Raw genomic sequence first — 16,361 nt, 5'->3', positions numbered from 1 at the left:
GTTAAAAAAAATTGGTACATTTCACATATAACTACATTATAAATAAATTAGGGTACAGATAAAAGATTAAAAAATTATGAGTACAAATGAATTTTTAAAAAATATAGGCGCTAAAAGAAATTAATACATGGGTACAAAATAAAACTAAAAAGAAAATACTACAAATTTAAAAAAATGTTGCAAACTCAACAAATAAATATATGATTCAAAGTTTAGGCATAAAACATAAATATACCATATGTAATTTTTCTATCATGGATTAAATATACAATGTCACGTGACGGTATATACATGGGTACAAACACAAATAAAACTTTAAAAAATATGGGCACAAAAAGAAACTAATAAATGGGTACAAATTAAAAATGAAAAGAAAATTGGTACAAATTAAAAATAGGTACAAACTAAAAATAAAAATATATGATAAAAATTTTAGCCATAAATATAAATATACTAATTTTAACATTTTTAACACTAAAGGAATATATTTATAAATAAAAATATTTTATTATTCAAATAATTAATGATGTTATTAATACCCGAGGACCTTGATCAAAAATTAAAAATGAATATGATTTTAATCAATAAAATAGCAAAAAGAAAGATATGAACCTAATTTAACGTGGGTATTCTCTGTCAGCATATTTTGGCATGACATGCAGATATTTGACATCTTCCAGATGATTTTTGTGGAGATAATAATTGAGGTTGTGGCCATGGCCTGTGCATTTTTTGACTAAGTGCAGTTGGTGTCGGCAATCCTAATCCAAAATCCAAAATCCAAAATCCAAAATCCAAAATTTTCTTCCCGCACGTCGGTCCTAAAATTCTTGGTTTTTGGCTGTGTTTCCTTTAAATTTCTCCTCCTGTCAATCAACTTTATATGCCAGTTGCCATTGCCTGGTCTATCCTTCCATATGAATGCGTTTTCTTCAAATTTAGATTCCTTTAGGGTGGGCATGCTAGTAGTACATAAATTGGTGAATCGGATCGAACCGAAACAAAACAAAAAACAGAGAAATTTGATTTAACTAAAAAAGTATGTAGAATCAACTTTGAAAATTGAACAAAAAAAAATGTATTTCACACTAAACGATAAAGATTTATAAAGAATATATATACAGAAATAGCAGTGTTTGAAATATCGAAATAGGTGAAAATATTGATTGATTTCGATGGAAAATATAAAAATTTGCAATGGAGTGGGTATATCAATTCATTCGGATGTAGTCGAATTTAAAGAAAATTTTCTTAAGAATAATTCAAAGTTCGAAATCTTCAATGAGTTCCCGGCTAAATTTTTGTACTGAATCGGTAAATATCATTGATATTCATGCATAAGAAACGCACATAAAGTAAAAGTTGAAATAATCTCAATACTTATGTTCTAATAAACGAGAAAAATCCAAAAATCAAAATAATTTCAATTTGTATGTAGCAAATAAAATGCCATTGTAGTATAATCTTTTGCATTTGCAGCATCAAATTTAAGTTGGACCCCAATTTCACGGAAGGCCCAAAAAGCAGTGTTGGGTGATCTGCAAAATGAGATCCATAAAGAAAGGCCCAAATTTTAAGAAACTTTTGTCATAACAACCCCAGCATGGTCGAGGCCCAATAATACTGAAAAGCCCATTCTTCATAACCAACCCGAAACGCTCCTAATTCTATCATCCACTCTCTCCCCCTTTTCCCTCTTCCTCTGTCTGCACGAGCAAAAGAGTTACAGAGAGAAAATGGCAGTCGCCGGCGGTCTGCAACTCTCAGCTCCCTCTCATGGCGGCCAAGGCCACGTCTTACTAAGTTCTACGAAGTCAACTATCTTCGCCGGGGCCCCACTCAGCTTCTCATTCTCCACCTCTGGTCTGGTCTCTCTTCTTTTCCTCTGCGAATGTTCCTCGTAATCTTTTGGTTTAGCTGCGTTTTTTTTTATATGTCCTTATATGTTCTGAATGTTCAGGAAAAGAATCGTTTTCTCGGAAAAACCTCGTTGTGTTTGCTCGGAAACTGTCGGGGTTGGAGGAGGCCATGAGAATCAAAAGGTACGCGCCGCTGCCGTTTGTTCCAACCATGTCTTACAATATGTTCAAACCTCGGATTCATCAAATTAAGTTTTATCTTCTTCTATTTGGTGTTACAATTTCGGAATTTCGAAAATAAAGTAGAAATGTGGCAATAATTTGACATATATTTGGTATAGAAAGATATATTTGGTATAGAAATGTGATAATCTAGTAATATGTAGAGAGCGTGAGAGTCGGCAGCTTGCGCCAAAGGTCGGAAGAAGGCCGCCATTGAGGCGTGGAAGGGTATCACCGCAACTTCCTGTACCCGATCACATTCCAAGGCCTCCTTATGTTGGGTCATCTTTGTTGCCAGAAATTGCCTGTGAACGTCAATTTCCTGGTTCTGAGGGCATTGATGATATGCGAGCTGCGTGCGAGCTTGCTGCTCGCGTCTTAGAGTCTGCGGGAAAGTTGGTTAAGGTAAAGCTTGTCACCGTCTACTAGTTGGTGTTAAATTGTTTTAGTTGCTCTCTTTCTGCATAGGATATTTGAAACTCATATTATTTGCGCCCAAGGTTTGTATATGTATGGTCGGTGGTTCCAAACTATCGCTTGCAAAATTCATTCGACAGATTGAGAGTTCCACGGATTTTAAGTTTTAATTGACTTCCGAAGTTACTAAGTCCAACTCGATGTAAGTCTAGAACCATGCATGTCTATGTTTTAGATTTTGGTTTTTAGCAAAGTTTGACTGTATTAATTACCATGTTTCCGCTATCTGAATTTGGGTTTGCAGTTTCATTTTCGTTTTTGGAACTTGAAGTTTCAGCCATTTTTTTCTTATAAAAACTAGCAAGTAAATGTGTACTTACATTCTTTAATGTCTTGTCTTACTCCTTTGGTACAACTTATGTTTGTTGCCATTGGCTTTTTAATCTTATGCATCCGGAGTTTTTGGTATCCTATATTAACATCTTTTTACATCCAGCCGTCAATAACAACTAATGAAATTGACAAAGCAGTGCACCAGATGATTATTGATGCTGGTGCCTATCCCTCACCACTTGGCTATGGAGGATTTCCAAAGAGTGTATGCACATCAGTTAATGAGTGCATGTGCCATGGAATTCCTGATTCTCGACAGTTACAGGTTTGAAAGGCTACATTGCACATTGCTCCTTGCATAAATGTGTTCATGTGATACCTCACTAACAGTAATCTATTGCAGAGTGGAGACATTATCAACATAGATGTGACGGTCTACCTAAATGTATGCTCCTGGTTTTATTACTTTCATCTTATAATCTCATTTGTTTCCTTTCCCTAACCAAATCGGCACCCGGAAATGTTTTATGTCATTCATTTAACTTTGCTTTTATCACAACTTCCTGATTATTTATCTTTCGAGTTCTGCATTTACAAATACTAGTTGTCTACCAGCTATCTGTAGTTTAATGTGTGAATTCCGTAAAATGGTTGGTATTGAAGCTTCATTTCCTTTATTAGATAATGAATGATATGCTGCAATTAGTGGGGTATTTTCATTCATCGAGTGTTTGTTCCATTTCCTAATATTCAATAATGAATGGTCTGATTCATTATATTTCATGCTGTCTTTCATGACAGGGATATCATGGAGACACATCAAAGACCTTTCTTTGTGGGGATGTCAGTGAATGAATCCAACGACTAGTGAAGGTAAACTTTTTCTGCTTGATAGTGTTGCATTCTTATAGTTATTCAGGATTGTTTTGAACATGTAGAAGCATATTTTTATTATTCACGTCCATCTGAGGTTCGTTTCTGTTTTGGAATATACTATATCTATTCCGTATTAAGCTTTGATTCTGTTCCAGATGTCCAATTCTTGCATTACCAATCTATCTTGGTGGTAGGTAACCGAAGAGTGCTTGGAAAAAGGCATAGCAGTTTGTAAGGACGGTGCTAGCTTCAAGAAAATTGGAAAGAGAATTAGGTTAGCTCCACCTCGCCTCCTTGTGATATATTTGATAAGAACTTATTCTAGACATCTTTTAGATGTTTTAAGTGTCAATTATAAGCCGAAAAGAATTGCTTATTCTCTTGTTCTTAAGATTTTATTTGGTTCATTTTCAGTGAGCATGCTGAAAAATATGGTTATGGCGTTGTGGAGCGCTTTGTTGGGCATGGTGTAGGGACTGTATTTCATTCCGAACCATTGATATTACATCACCGTAAGTGACTACTTGATATTAAACCTTCGTTACTATCTTTACCCCCGAGACATGAATTGCTTATAACTGTCGTGTATTTTTTGACAGGTAACGACCAGTCTGGTTCCATGGTTGAAGGTCAAACATTTACCATTGGTGAGTGCAGTACTTTCCGTACTCAGAAATCAATATACCTGCAACTTTATCTTCTTCAAGTTTATAAAATTGATGGCGAAAAACGCACAAATTTTACCTAAATGACGCGGTATATATAGGGTAGGATGATGCGGGTGTCTCGTGCCCATAATAATTTAGATCCTAAGTGTGAGCATGGGACAGTAGGATTCTGATCTATGATCCATGTCACAAATTGATTTCTCTTTTGGTGCAGAACCCATCCTTACAATGGGAAGCATCGAGTGCAAAACATGGCCGGACAATTGGACGACTCTGGCCGCGGACGGTAGCCCGGCTGCTCAGTTTGAACATACCATTCTGATTACTAGAACCGGTGCTGAAATTTTGACAACATGTTAACATGGTATCATTCCTGTTCTTTCTCAAATGCTTAATAATTAATGTATATCAGAAGGAGAAAGCAGCTTTCGTTCATTCTTTTTTTAGGTTAAAATTGTAAATAATTAAAAGAAAATGAAAATATTATGATAGCTTGGAAAGTCTCATAAAAATAGTTAGCATATTTTATTCTGCGTTTACAAGCCTCGTGGTGGTCATGAAATAAAAAGCAATTTTTCAAGACAACTCTTCAAGTAGCATTATTCTATGAGTTGAGACTTTCTCTAAGGGGTGTATTCAATTGGGATTTTAATTCTTTTAATGAATCTAGGGGGTATTCAATCAGGATTTTAAGTAATTCTTTGAAATTCAAGGTGTATTCAACTAGAATTTTAAGATAGTTTATCAAAATCCTTAGAAATCTGGGTGTATACAATTAGGATTTTAAAGAAGTTTATAACATTTCAGGTGTATTCAATTAGAAATTGATTTTAAAGAATTTGAGAAATTTGAGGAATTATAAGGAATTGGAGAGATTTCGTAGTGTATTTTAAGTATTCACAAATCTCACCTCTTCTCATGAAATTTCGAGGGAATTGAATCAAAATTTTAAATAGAATTTCTACAAATCAATTAAACTCTAAAAAAATTCATGAATTTATAAATCCATTAAAGTTTCTCAAATTTTCAATTGAATACATCCCCTAAATTTTTGTGTCCGGAATCTAAGAACCAAAGACTCGGATCGTTAAAGAGAGAGATCCACACCCTTTATTTATGTTAGGTAGACACAAAATTGAGTAGTTTGGATCTTTAAATCTGTCGGCACCGGACAAATCCGGAGAGGAACTTTATTCTTATTCTATGAAGTGTGACATATAAGAAGCTCTTGAGTTTTTGACCCACTTTCTAAACAATTCCATTTTTTAAAGCACGAAGCAACTTACAGATAAGATTCTTGATGGATTTTTAAATCATAAATATCGAAATGCAATCAAGAAATCACATCATTCGAAAAATAAGCCAACTGTACATAAAAATGACGTAAATTTGTAATAATGTCTCAATTATTTGTTTTTGTGTAAATATGATAAAATGCGATAAATGAAACGGAAAATAATCATCTCTGGATCCTTTCCATCAAATCCACTAAATTCATCAATCTGGGTTTTTTAAATTTAATCTAACGATGAAAATTATTATAACTTTTACAAGAGGTTTTTGTTTTTCGTCGTTGGATCAAATTTTAAAGACCTGAATTTATGAATTTGGTGGAAGGGAAAGGATCCCTTTCCAAAAGAAACTTGTCTTAATAAATGACAAGTGTCCTGAATGTTCTCATGAAGTCTAATTGATTTGGTAAATGTCGTTTTTTTTCCTTTACCAAATTATTCAATGCAGGAAAAAGTTCGTGGTCCGGCTGCTGGATAGAAAACAGCAACATTGTACCGGAATACGGAAACACAGCCCAAAAATTACCGACCCTTGTCAACACGTGTTTTCAGGACATAAGAATTTTCCCATCCGAGGTCAGGCAGCCGGTCAAACCCTGGAAAGTCTTATGTTTGACCAGCCGGAAATGCAAAATATGCAACTGGTTATGGAACCGTAAAATGCAAAGTTTATAAATAGTTTTGCTTACACTACATTAATTGTCATCATAAACGAAGGCAGATATCTGTATGACTAAGGTATCTTCAAATAACAAAGTGATAAAAAAATATCCCTTAGCGCGATTCTTCATAACTCTCATGGTCAAAAATGTTCTTTTAACGTTGGCAGTAGCAGCTAGAAAAGTTCATGCTAATGTCACAAGCAAGCAAACTAACGATACACCTTACTAATATCACAAGCAAGTACATTTTTTTCTGCAAAAAAAAAAAAAAAAAAAAAACAGAGTGGTGGCATCGGCCCTAAGGTGGTTCCGTCCTTGACCGTCATTAGATACAAATTAAATTTTAAAATTTATGTCGTGTATAAATTAAATCCCATCCTTAAACGGCAATCAATATAGAAATCTTTGCATGTATCGTGACATGAAAGTCTTTAACCAAAAATTTTCTTCATGTTTGATGTGTTAGGGTTTAAAGAGACTTAAGGTTTGGACTCCGTCCAAAGAAAAGTCGTAGGTTTTAGCTCAAGGAAACTGAGTTATTGTTGGACTACAACAAAATCTGTATCTCCGACCAAAAAAAGCATGTGGGAAACGCTTCTCTAAAATAACCTGCCGGCCACTTTCCACCGTCTTCCACTTTTCACACAGAAAAGAAGCCCACGTGTTCAACGCCATACATAAATTTATACAAATAAAGCCTTCATATTATATATATATCTCCCCCATCATCTCCCTATTTATTTCCCACTACCACTACTTTCCCAATTACCTTCTGATCCACCTTCCTCCTTCCGAGACTGAAATTTCATCTCCTCTGTCATCCATGGCGTCTGCAAGTTCTCTCAGAGCGATCTCGTCTCTCCATTTCTCCAACTCCATCAGGTCTCCTCCTTCATCTTCTCGAGCTCAGAGACTGTTGGGCTTCAATCTCTCACACTCCTTCCCGACCCTTAAATCCTCATCAACCAATCAAGTCCTCTCAACCTCCAGCAACTTCACCACCTCAGCTTTCTTCTGCAAGAACAAGAAGGAACCAGCTGATTCTGATTCTCCACGACCCAGTAAGCACTTTTTCTATCAGCCGTTTTCTGATCATGCCCTTTTTACATAATTTGTCATGTGTTTATGTGTAATTAGTTTTGGTCAACTCTAATTTAGTCATCGTTTGAGACTGCTTTTTGGTTAAAAGCGTTTTATGACAACCAGAAGCGATTCGGGCTGGCTTGTTCGGAGTTTGGGAAGTGCTAAACCTAAATGTGCTTTGATTCCGTTTGCGGAAAAAAATCATAAGTGTTTTTTGGTTAAATGCTTCCTCGGAAAGCATTTCCAAATCCTTTTCTAAGAAATACTTGGATTTTTAATACAAACTTCACCTGCTTTTAATTAAAGCACTTCTATCAGAAGTGATTTTAAACAGGTTACAGAAAAACTGAAAGAGTTTTCATTTTTTCAGCAAAAGTTCAAGAACTGCATGTGTACGAGATCAACGAGAGAGACAGAGGCAGCCCGGCGTACCTAAGACTGAGCCAGAAACAAGTCAACACTCTAGGTGATCTCGTCCCCTTCAGCAACAAGATCTACTCCGGCGACTTGGAAAAACGTCTTGGGATCACAGCAGGCCTGTGCGTTTTGATCCAAAACTTCCCCGAGAAAAAGGGAGACAGGTACGAGGCAATATACAGCTTCTACTTCGGAGACTACGGCCACATTTCAGTCCAGGGAGCTTATCTGACCTACGAAGACACGTATCTGGCCGTGACCGGTGGATCCGGAATCTTCGAGGGAGTGTACGGACAGGTCAAGTTGAAGCAGATAGTGTTTCCCTTCAAGCTGTTTTACACGTTTTACCTGAAGGGGATCAAGGACTTGCCGGTTGAGCTTACCGGTAAGCCTGTCGCTCCGACGCCGAGCGTTGAGCCGTCGGCGGCTGCCAAGGCCACCGAGCCCAGTGCCACTGTCAAAAACTTTACCAACTGATCAATCATAGTGGTAGTGGAATCTTCCAGAAAGGAAGCAGAGGAAGAGTTAGTGGTGGTGGACTTTATGGTGTATCACATTGTCTTACCACTTACCAAACTTTTTTGTACCTTTGTTTTTTACCCTACGGATTGTGTGTTATGATTTGTGATTTTATATTAGTTTAAAGCACATTCTGATTATGTATTCAGATAATAATCTTCAGATATTTTTTTTTTTTTTTTTTTAGTACATCGATATTTTTACGTTAGAGGAAGAGGAAGTTTAGCTAAGCCACATAAGGGACAACCTAATTTGGTATCAAATGCGCCATCAACGAGATTCGAAACTAAGACCTCTCATTTCTAAGTGAAAAAAGATGAAAGGGGAGTTCAGCTAAGCCACATAATTAACAACTTAATTTGGTATCAAATGCGCCATCAACGAGATTAGAATCTAAGACCTCTCACTTCTAAGTAAAAAAAAATCATCAGATCGTAATACCGGCCAATGACACCCTTATTTATGTCCTTTAATTATCTTTGATTGCTAAAATTCGAACGGAAAATTTTACAATTTTTTGTAGACTCGCAAAATAAGTGACGAGAATCATCAAGGGATTTGGGAACAAAGAGTTGAACAAATTGATCATCCACAAATCCTCAAATAACTGGGCCAAGTAAGGCTAAGGATCAGGTCCTGGGTTGACCCAGTGGGCTGAATCTAAGCCCAATCCACCTCCTCTCTTTTTTTCATCAAAAAGGTCAAAAACTATTGAATTTACTAAACGTTGCAATTCAAGAAGTCGCATTTTGTGTTCATTTTCTTGATGGGACAATCACATGCTTCTCACATGGTGGAATATTTTAGTCCTTATAAGGTGGGTCAGTCTCAACTCTTCTCCGCTCAATGTGCTATTAGGGTGCGTTTGGTACGTGGGACGGGACGGGACGGAACGGGACGAGGCATTCCGTCCCGCGTTTGGTGCGCCAAAAATGGGTGGAACGGGCTGTTCCACGGGACAGATTTTGAGTGTTTTTGCGTTCCACCTCCCCCCCTGGAACGGGTTTGTTCCACGTTTGTGGAACGCAATGTTTTACCATTTTAAGACAAATACACCCCATGTCTTTTTCAAAAATTACACCTTCGTTCCGTCCCGTCCCGTCCCGTTCCGTTCCGTTCCGTCTGCGTACCAAACGCACCCTTAATCCATGCTCATGTGACTGCTCCATACAGGAAATAACTAAAAGTGGGGCTTATCAATTTGTTTATTACTTAAGATTGATGATTAAGAAATTAGAGCCATGGATGAGATATTTATTTACAGTAAAAATTTGTGATCACAAATAGGTGAATAGCAAGGTGCACATAATGTCTGAGTAAATTGTAGCAATAGTTCCTCAACTTTAGTTAAATTGGAGTAATGATCCCTCAACTAAAAATTCATTACTATTGGTCCCTCAACTTATCAAAATGTGTAGCTATAGTCATTTTCATCAATTTCGTCAAAATTTTGTCAAAATAAGTTATGTTGGAATAACCATTTATAAAATTAAGGTCCCTGAACTCATCAAAGTGTGTAATTATGGTCCTTTTTATCAACTACGTAAAAAATTTTGTCAAAACGAGTTATGTTTGAATGGTCATTGCTACAATTGGGTTAAAGTTAAAGGACAATTTCTCCAGTTTAATTAAATTTGAGGTGCCAATGGTAATGAATTTTTAGTTGAGGGACCATAGCTGCACGTTTTGATGAGTTGATGGACCAATGGTAATGAATTTTTAGTTGAGGGATTCTTGCTCCAATTGAGTTAAAATTAAGGGACTATAGCTACAATTTACTCCATAATGTCTACCTACTTATTATTTTTGACTTTTAAGTATTGCAAATGCTATACTTGCCACATATATGTACTATCATTTGTACCATCTCTAATAAAGGTTGCGCTTACAAACACATGTGAGTCATGCTAACAATCTCTTCAAACGATGGTACAAAATGTGGTAAGAGTAGCATTTTTCATTGTTTTATATAAGGATTCAGAATCCTATATTGGTTATGCTAGAGATATCAAAATTTTGGAGCATCTTTTGTAGACCAAATGATGTGGTGGTTGATAGTTAGAGTTATTCTTTAAATCATAAAAAGGTGCCAAGATCAGCCAATATGGCGGCGGATGCTCTTGCGTCGGCTGGTCTTACAGAGATGTGTGATTTAGTGTGGGTCGATAGGCCCCCATCTTCGTTAGTTCATGTAATGATGGTCTCCTGTGTCCTCATTAGTTTAGTTGTGGTGGTGTTTGGGGTGACACTTTTACTTGGTTGAAGTGTCTATTGGTTGTATCCCCTTTCACTGCCGTTTTCTTGGTTGGTCTATCATGGTGCTTGCCCCGTGGTAGGCTTTCTTGTACCTCTTTCGCTTCTTAGCCTTGGAATGTGAATTTTGAGCTTTCAAAGAAAAAATATAAAAATAAAATAAAATAATAAAAGGAACCCAACTAGCCACTTCATGTGGTCTGCAAATGATGGTAAATTTGTTCTCCCTAACATTACTCTTTCCTTAGTTACTAGGACCATTGAAACTACACGCCGATGGTACCTTGTCAGAAGGGGCGTTGGGGTGTGCAAAAGGTGTTGAAGCAAAATTAGGGGCCCCAAAATTTTTTATCCTCCTATATATTACATATGGATATAAATTTTCTAATAAAAAAAATTTTGACTGAAAAAAAAAAAATCATCATAATATGATTTTATTTATATTACAATTGATTAAGTGGAGCTTATACTAAATATATTAATTTTTCACTTTTCTTTAGCAATAAAAAACTTGTATATTACTTTCTTCCACTTTTCTTTAGCAATTAAAAACTAATTTGTTTATTACTTTCTTTTACAAACAGAAGTGTATTTCCATACCTCTTTTTCAATCTTTCATGGATGAGCCATAAAGTATAATTTCATGGCAACTGTAAATTATTCAATTAATAAGAATGACATGCTAATCAATTAAGTTTGAATAATGAATATATTGTCTGAAAAATTATTATTTTTTAAATAAAGGAAGACCTTTTTATTAAATTCGCACATGACCTCTAAAATATAGACGACCATGTACCTTGTAAACTATTGATCTTTGAGTACATTCGACCAGTGACTTGCAAAGAGTCTGTACAAATCACATGGATCTAGTACGTTGGGTTTAATGTCCAGTCGCCTTGGCAGATATAATTCAAGTATTCAACTAACAAAAATCAATGAAATTTTAACCTGAAATGGTTCTTATTGCTCAGCATCCGGACGCTCCTATGCTTCTTCTTATTCATGTTTGCATGCGCATCTAATTACATCTGATACATCACAAGCTAGCAAGCTCAGTTCCTCAGCCTGTAATATACACACATATATATATATATATATATATATATATATATATATATATATATATATATATAGGGGTGTGCTATCCACACACCCCAAATTACTTCTCACACATTCTTATTAATTTTTATCCGTTGATCTTATTCAATTCATCCGATCCGACGGCCAAAAATTAGAAGGGTGTATGAGAAATAAAATGGGGTGTGTGGATATCACACCCCCATATATATACACACACTATCACTTTTTGTACTTGGCCATATCAGAATCCCCATTATTTGCTCCAAAGTACTCAACCAAACCAGTCTTTTTTTGCTTGCCCAGAAAATCTTTTTGAACCAGAACCTGCTGTTTATTACATAAAACAACTGTAACCAGCTGGGAAAATAAACTTTTTTTTTTCTATTGAACAATGCTTGGCTACTAAAAAAATAAATAGGAATTCATATTCAAAACTCATCGTGTTCAAATTAAAGAGCATTGTGCTTATGATCGATAAAAAACGCCTCATATTAATTATAAATCACATTGTAAAGATCATCTTTGCAAAAAAAATAAATTAAAACTAAGGTCGTTTAATCTATTATAGCAAACACATAGATTGTTTGTGATGCTTTTATCATTTTCGCTCGGATGACTTCAATGACTGAACGACCTTAATTTTAATTAATTCTTTTGTAGAGGCGATCCTTGAGTAAAAATCCTACTCATCTTTTGAATAGCACAAGTTTATTTTTAACTTTCAGGCAAGGTAATATCCAGTATTAGTTTACATTTTATATACATAACAATACATGTACAGCAATATATAACCACTAGAAAATTGCCTGAACTGCTGTACAAGTCGTTCGAGTCTTTTAGCTAATAGCAGTATTATGAATATGATGGGGGGCCGCGTTTCCGAAGACGGATATTTGCACACACAAAACAGACATAAAAAGGTTTAAGAAGAATTAAATAGAGGAATGCTAGACTAAATTTGTAGACTAAATTTTGTAACCTAATGATATGAAAGTTGGTAATTTGATTATTACTTAATCGTTGATAAATGTGTTTACTTTCTATTGATGACACCTCATTTGGTTTGCTAATTTAGTCTACAAATTTAATCTCCCTAACATTACTCAATTAAATATTACGTGCAAGCAATATTAAAAGCAACGAGCAACCGATTGGCTCACACATGGAAAGAAACTGGCTGAGATTTTAAGTTTAAATTACTGTATCAATTGCCTCAGATCTAAAACTCATATCTTATTAACATACATTACAAAAGATGTTAATTAAGATCCAGACCAAGCCCCTTAATTTATGTAGAAGAAAATTCAAGAACCAATGGTCAACTGGTCCTTATGTTTTTAACTTTTGTAACCCTAGCATCACGCATACAAGAAAATTTTAATTGTGACGGGAATACGAGTGGTACACCATGTGTTTTTATGCAAGTGGTGAAAAGTTTTAATTTTTAAGTTATTAATCTTTTAACACATATAATTTACCATTTATATAAAAACACATGAAGTACCACCTCATACTCATATGACGGTCATACTGAATAATCTCTCCATGCATACAAGCTGCACACGGACACAAATTATAATTAATTAGCGATCACAACCTGATTAAATTAACAGTCGCGTGATCCATATGCGGGCTTTGAGTTGCATGGCAGCCGCGCATATATATATATATATATATATATATATATTAAATATAAAAGCGAAAAAGGATAGGAAAAAAATTAAGAAAGGATGAAAAGACAAAAGAAAAAAGGGTGATAATTATGAGAGAGTAGTAAGAAAGGAGGGAAAAGGTCCCATTTTATGCATGCAGAAAATTGATAGACAGGGTTAAAGGGCAAAGCTCACACCACAGGAGTCTGAAAATGTTTCGTAGTATCTGTTTGTAGTTGTTCTGAAAAGGAAAAAGGACAACCCTTGAGTGAAACCCCAAATACTGCAATTTTTTCAGTGGTCCCAAAAACTTACCCCTCACTGACAACATATCGACGGACTCATTGATCGTTCGATCCAAGTGTTGGCGTATTTTTTTTAGCATTTCTTTTTTCACTAGATGTCTCTCCAAATGTAAAAGCTATGAACAGTAGAATCTGTGACTCCACTGCACTGCACTGCCCTACTCTCTGTGTTCTGTAGTCACAGAATTTACTTGACCACCTTCGCTCTCCCTCTCCCTCTCCCTCTCCCTCCCTCTCTCTCTCAACAAGTATTTTATTTTTTCAAAAAATAATTAAAATAAGTTATCAGAAAAGGTACGTACGTTAATTAAAGGATTGAACTGGCACTTCCAAGATTAAATGCATAGAACCTTGGCTTTTCACTGTATTGTTTGTTGTCTTCATCTTCTCACTCCCTCACTCTCTCACAAACAAGCTAGAGACAGTCACAGTCCCATCACTCACTATTAACTAAAACCCTAATTACTTAATTTTACCTAGCTAGCTAACTAATTCAAAAGTTAAACACCAAGTAAGTGTATTAATTAACTAATTAATAACCAAATCATCGTCATTGTTATCGTCCTCCTCGTCATCCACGTGATCTTCTTCTTCAGGCTCAGTACACAGCTCCACACCATAAGGTGCATGTCCATCACCAAACGCACGAACGTGGTCTTTGAGCGATCTCTTGTGCTTGAAATCCGACCCACAAATGCAAAACCAGAGCTTCCCGCAGTTCTTCTCGTGAGTCCTCCAATCGCCTCTCACTGCAAACGGCTTCCCGCACTTGCGGCACCCGAACGGCTTTGTCCCGTGCTTTCTCTTGTAATGTGTCTGCAGTGTCCTGAAGTCCTTGAGCGGCCTTGACCTCGGGTGTTCTATGTTGTTCTTGCACCCCTCTGCGCAGCAATAGCATGGAAGTCTCAGCACTGATGATGCTGGTTTTGTCCCTCTCAAAGACTCAGGTCCCTTCCTGTATTGTGATCCATGACCCCACATATGCATCTACATACAAATAATTAGAGGGTAAACACAAATTAAACAAAATACATATATTAGGGTGAAAATGTTTGATTGATGATTCAACTTTTTTTTTTTTTGTGATTTTGAAATGCAAGATGACAATTTGTGAGCGGAAATAAACGGCAACAAAATTTCGGGAAAGAAAAAAAAGTGAAATAAACAAATTGTAACACAAGTGTTTGATTTAAAAAAAAAAATCAGTAAATCAGGGCAATATAGATATATGATTCCACTCATAATTCGTGATTTTTGGAGTGCTTGATGATGACAATTATGGGTGGAAATAAAGCAAAAATTGAAAAAAAAAGGGAGATATAATCAAATTTTTGTGCAAGTGTTTGACAAAATTGTGTTATTAGAACACAAAAAATCATGAGGATCGCAGTAGAGAAACCAAAATACTGAAAATATACAAGAGGCAGTGTTAGTATTGAACTACTAGTAGTGGTATAGATTTGTGTGTTATTAATTATGATGATGATGAGTACTACCTGCATGTTGTTGTATCTGTTGAATGTTTTGCTGCAGACAGGGCAAGAGAACTGGGTGGGGCCTACGAGGATTTGTGCAGGGGAGGGAATCCAGTACTGGCCTTCCACAGGACCGCCAATGTGGTTGTGGTTAGGTTTGCTGATGGATGATGAGCTCGGTCTACCGCCTCCACCACTCGGTGGCTCAATGTTAAGAGCCACTGTGATAGTGCCGTCCTCGGGATCAGGATTAGGGTTTGAATAATCATGATAAAAAGTTCGATGGTGATCAGGTTGAGTTGAGGAAGAAGACTGGTTGTGGTAGATGAGGTGGTACTGTTTGGGGACATCCTGTCCAGGAGGACCAAGAGATAGAAAAATGGAGTCCTCATCCTGAAAATCTTCGTCTATAGTAGTAGTAGTGAAGGGAGTTTGCATGGTGGTGGTGATTTTGTTTATTTGTTTATATGAGAGAGAGAAAGAGAGGGGTGAGATTTTGGGCTTTTGGTGGAGAAGGGAAGTGGGGGCTAGAGAGAGGCAATAAATAAAGAAACCATGTTTATTATGTATATACACTGCCAGAAAATCCAGCTCTGCCGACGAATTTTGAGCCAACAAAATTATTTTGTCGGCAAAAGAACTTTCACCTGACAAATTTTTTGCTTGCTCGGCTAAACACGCGCCAAGGCTAAAGTTTTGGCGCGGACTTTTTCCGACAACTTAATGTTATAGCCGATGAAATATTTTGTCGGCAAATAAGTTCATAGCCGATAAACTTGCTTTCATTGGTTAAGAATTTGGTGGGGTTTTTCCCCTTCTTGAAATTTCCCTTTTTTAGGTCGCACATTATATTAAAATTTAATACTTAATATTAAATCTATTTCAGGCTAGCACTCTTCAAATTCCTAAACCTAAACGATGGAATTCACTATTTCAGGCTCAGGATAATATCAATTTCAAATTAATCAAATTAGTGACATTGCAAGAGGAAGTTAGAGAGACAAAGGTTAAATTTTTGTATGTAGCTGCAACACTTGTCACTGACGTGATGTAGTTTTCCACGTATTATTGGATTATTGGATGAGTGACGTAATTGATATGTCAACTTTCAAAGTATTACAATTTGAGTCCAACTATAGCATTATGCAACGGTGTTACTCGTACATTGAAAAATTGCTAGAGAGAGAGGGGAGTTTGCAAGTTGCACGTGGACTGCACTGGGTTGGATTGGAAAGCAGCAGGGAG

The 16,361-nt window shown here is 36.1% G+C and overlaps 2 protein-coding genes and 1 pseudogene across 2 annotated transcripts; 2 read left to right on the top strand and 1 right to left on the bottom strand.

Annotated features, from left to right (window-relative positions):
- Positions 1–1,673: 1,673 nt before the first annotated feature.
- On the top strand, positions 1,674–4,866 carry LOC126608049 (methionine aminopeptidase 1B, chloroplastic-like; annotated as a pseudogene).
- Positions 4,867–7,061: 2,195 nt separating this feature from the next.
- On the top strand, positions 7,062–8,514 carry LOC126608051 (allene oxide cyclase, chloroplastic-like). Its single transcript, XM_050275810.1, has 2 exons — positions 7,062–7,390; positions 7,783–8,514. The coding sequence occupies exons 1-2, from the start codon at positions 7,153–7,155 to the stop codon at positions 8,304–8,306; spliced, it is 762 nt and encodes a 253-aa protein (XP_050131767.1). The 5' UTR covers positions 7,062–7,152; the 3' UTR covers positions 8,307–8,514.
- A 5,462-nt stretch (positions 8,515–13,976) lies between these two features.
- Positions 13,977–15,648, bottom strand: LOC126606805 (zinc finger protein WIP6-like). The gene is made up of 2 exons (XM_050274192.1): positions 15,138–15,648; positions 13,977–14,628 (listed from the first exon to the last, which is right to left on the bottom strand). The coding sequence occupies exons 1-2, from the start codon at positions 15,552–15,554 to the stop codon at positions 14,170–14,172; spliced, it is 876 nt and encodes a 291-aa protein (XP_050130149.1). The 5' UTR covers positions 15,555–15,648; the 3' UTR covers positions 13,977–14,169.
- Positions 15,649–16,361: the final 713 nt, after the last annotated feature.

Source organism: Malus sylvestris, chromosome 16 (genome assembly GCF_916048215.2).
Source record: "Malus sylvestris chromosome 16, drMalSylv7.2, whole genome shotgun sequence".
NCBI classification, from domain to species: domain Eukaryota; kingdom Viridiplantae; phylum Streptophyta; class Magnoliopsida; order Rosales; family Rosaceae; genus Malus; species Malus sylvestris.
The sequence above is the reverse complement of the archived record's forward strand: the minus strand, read 5'-3'. Positions and strand labels throughout refer to the sequence as shown.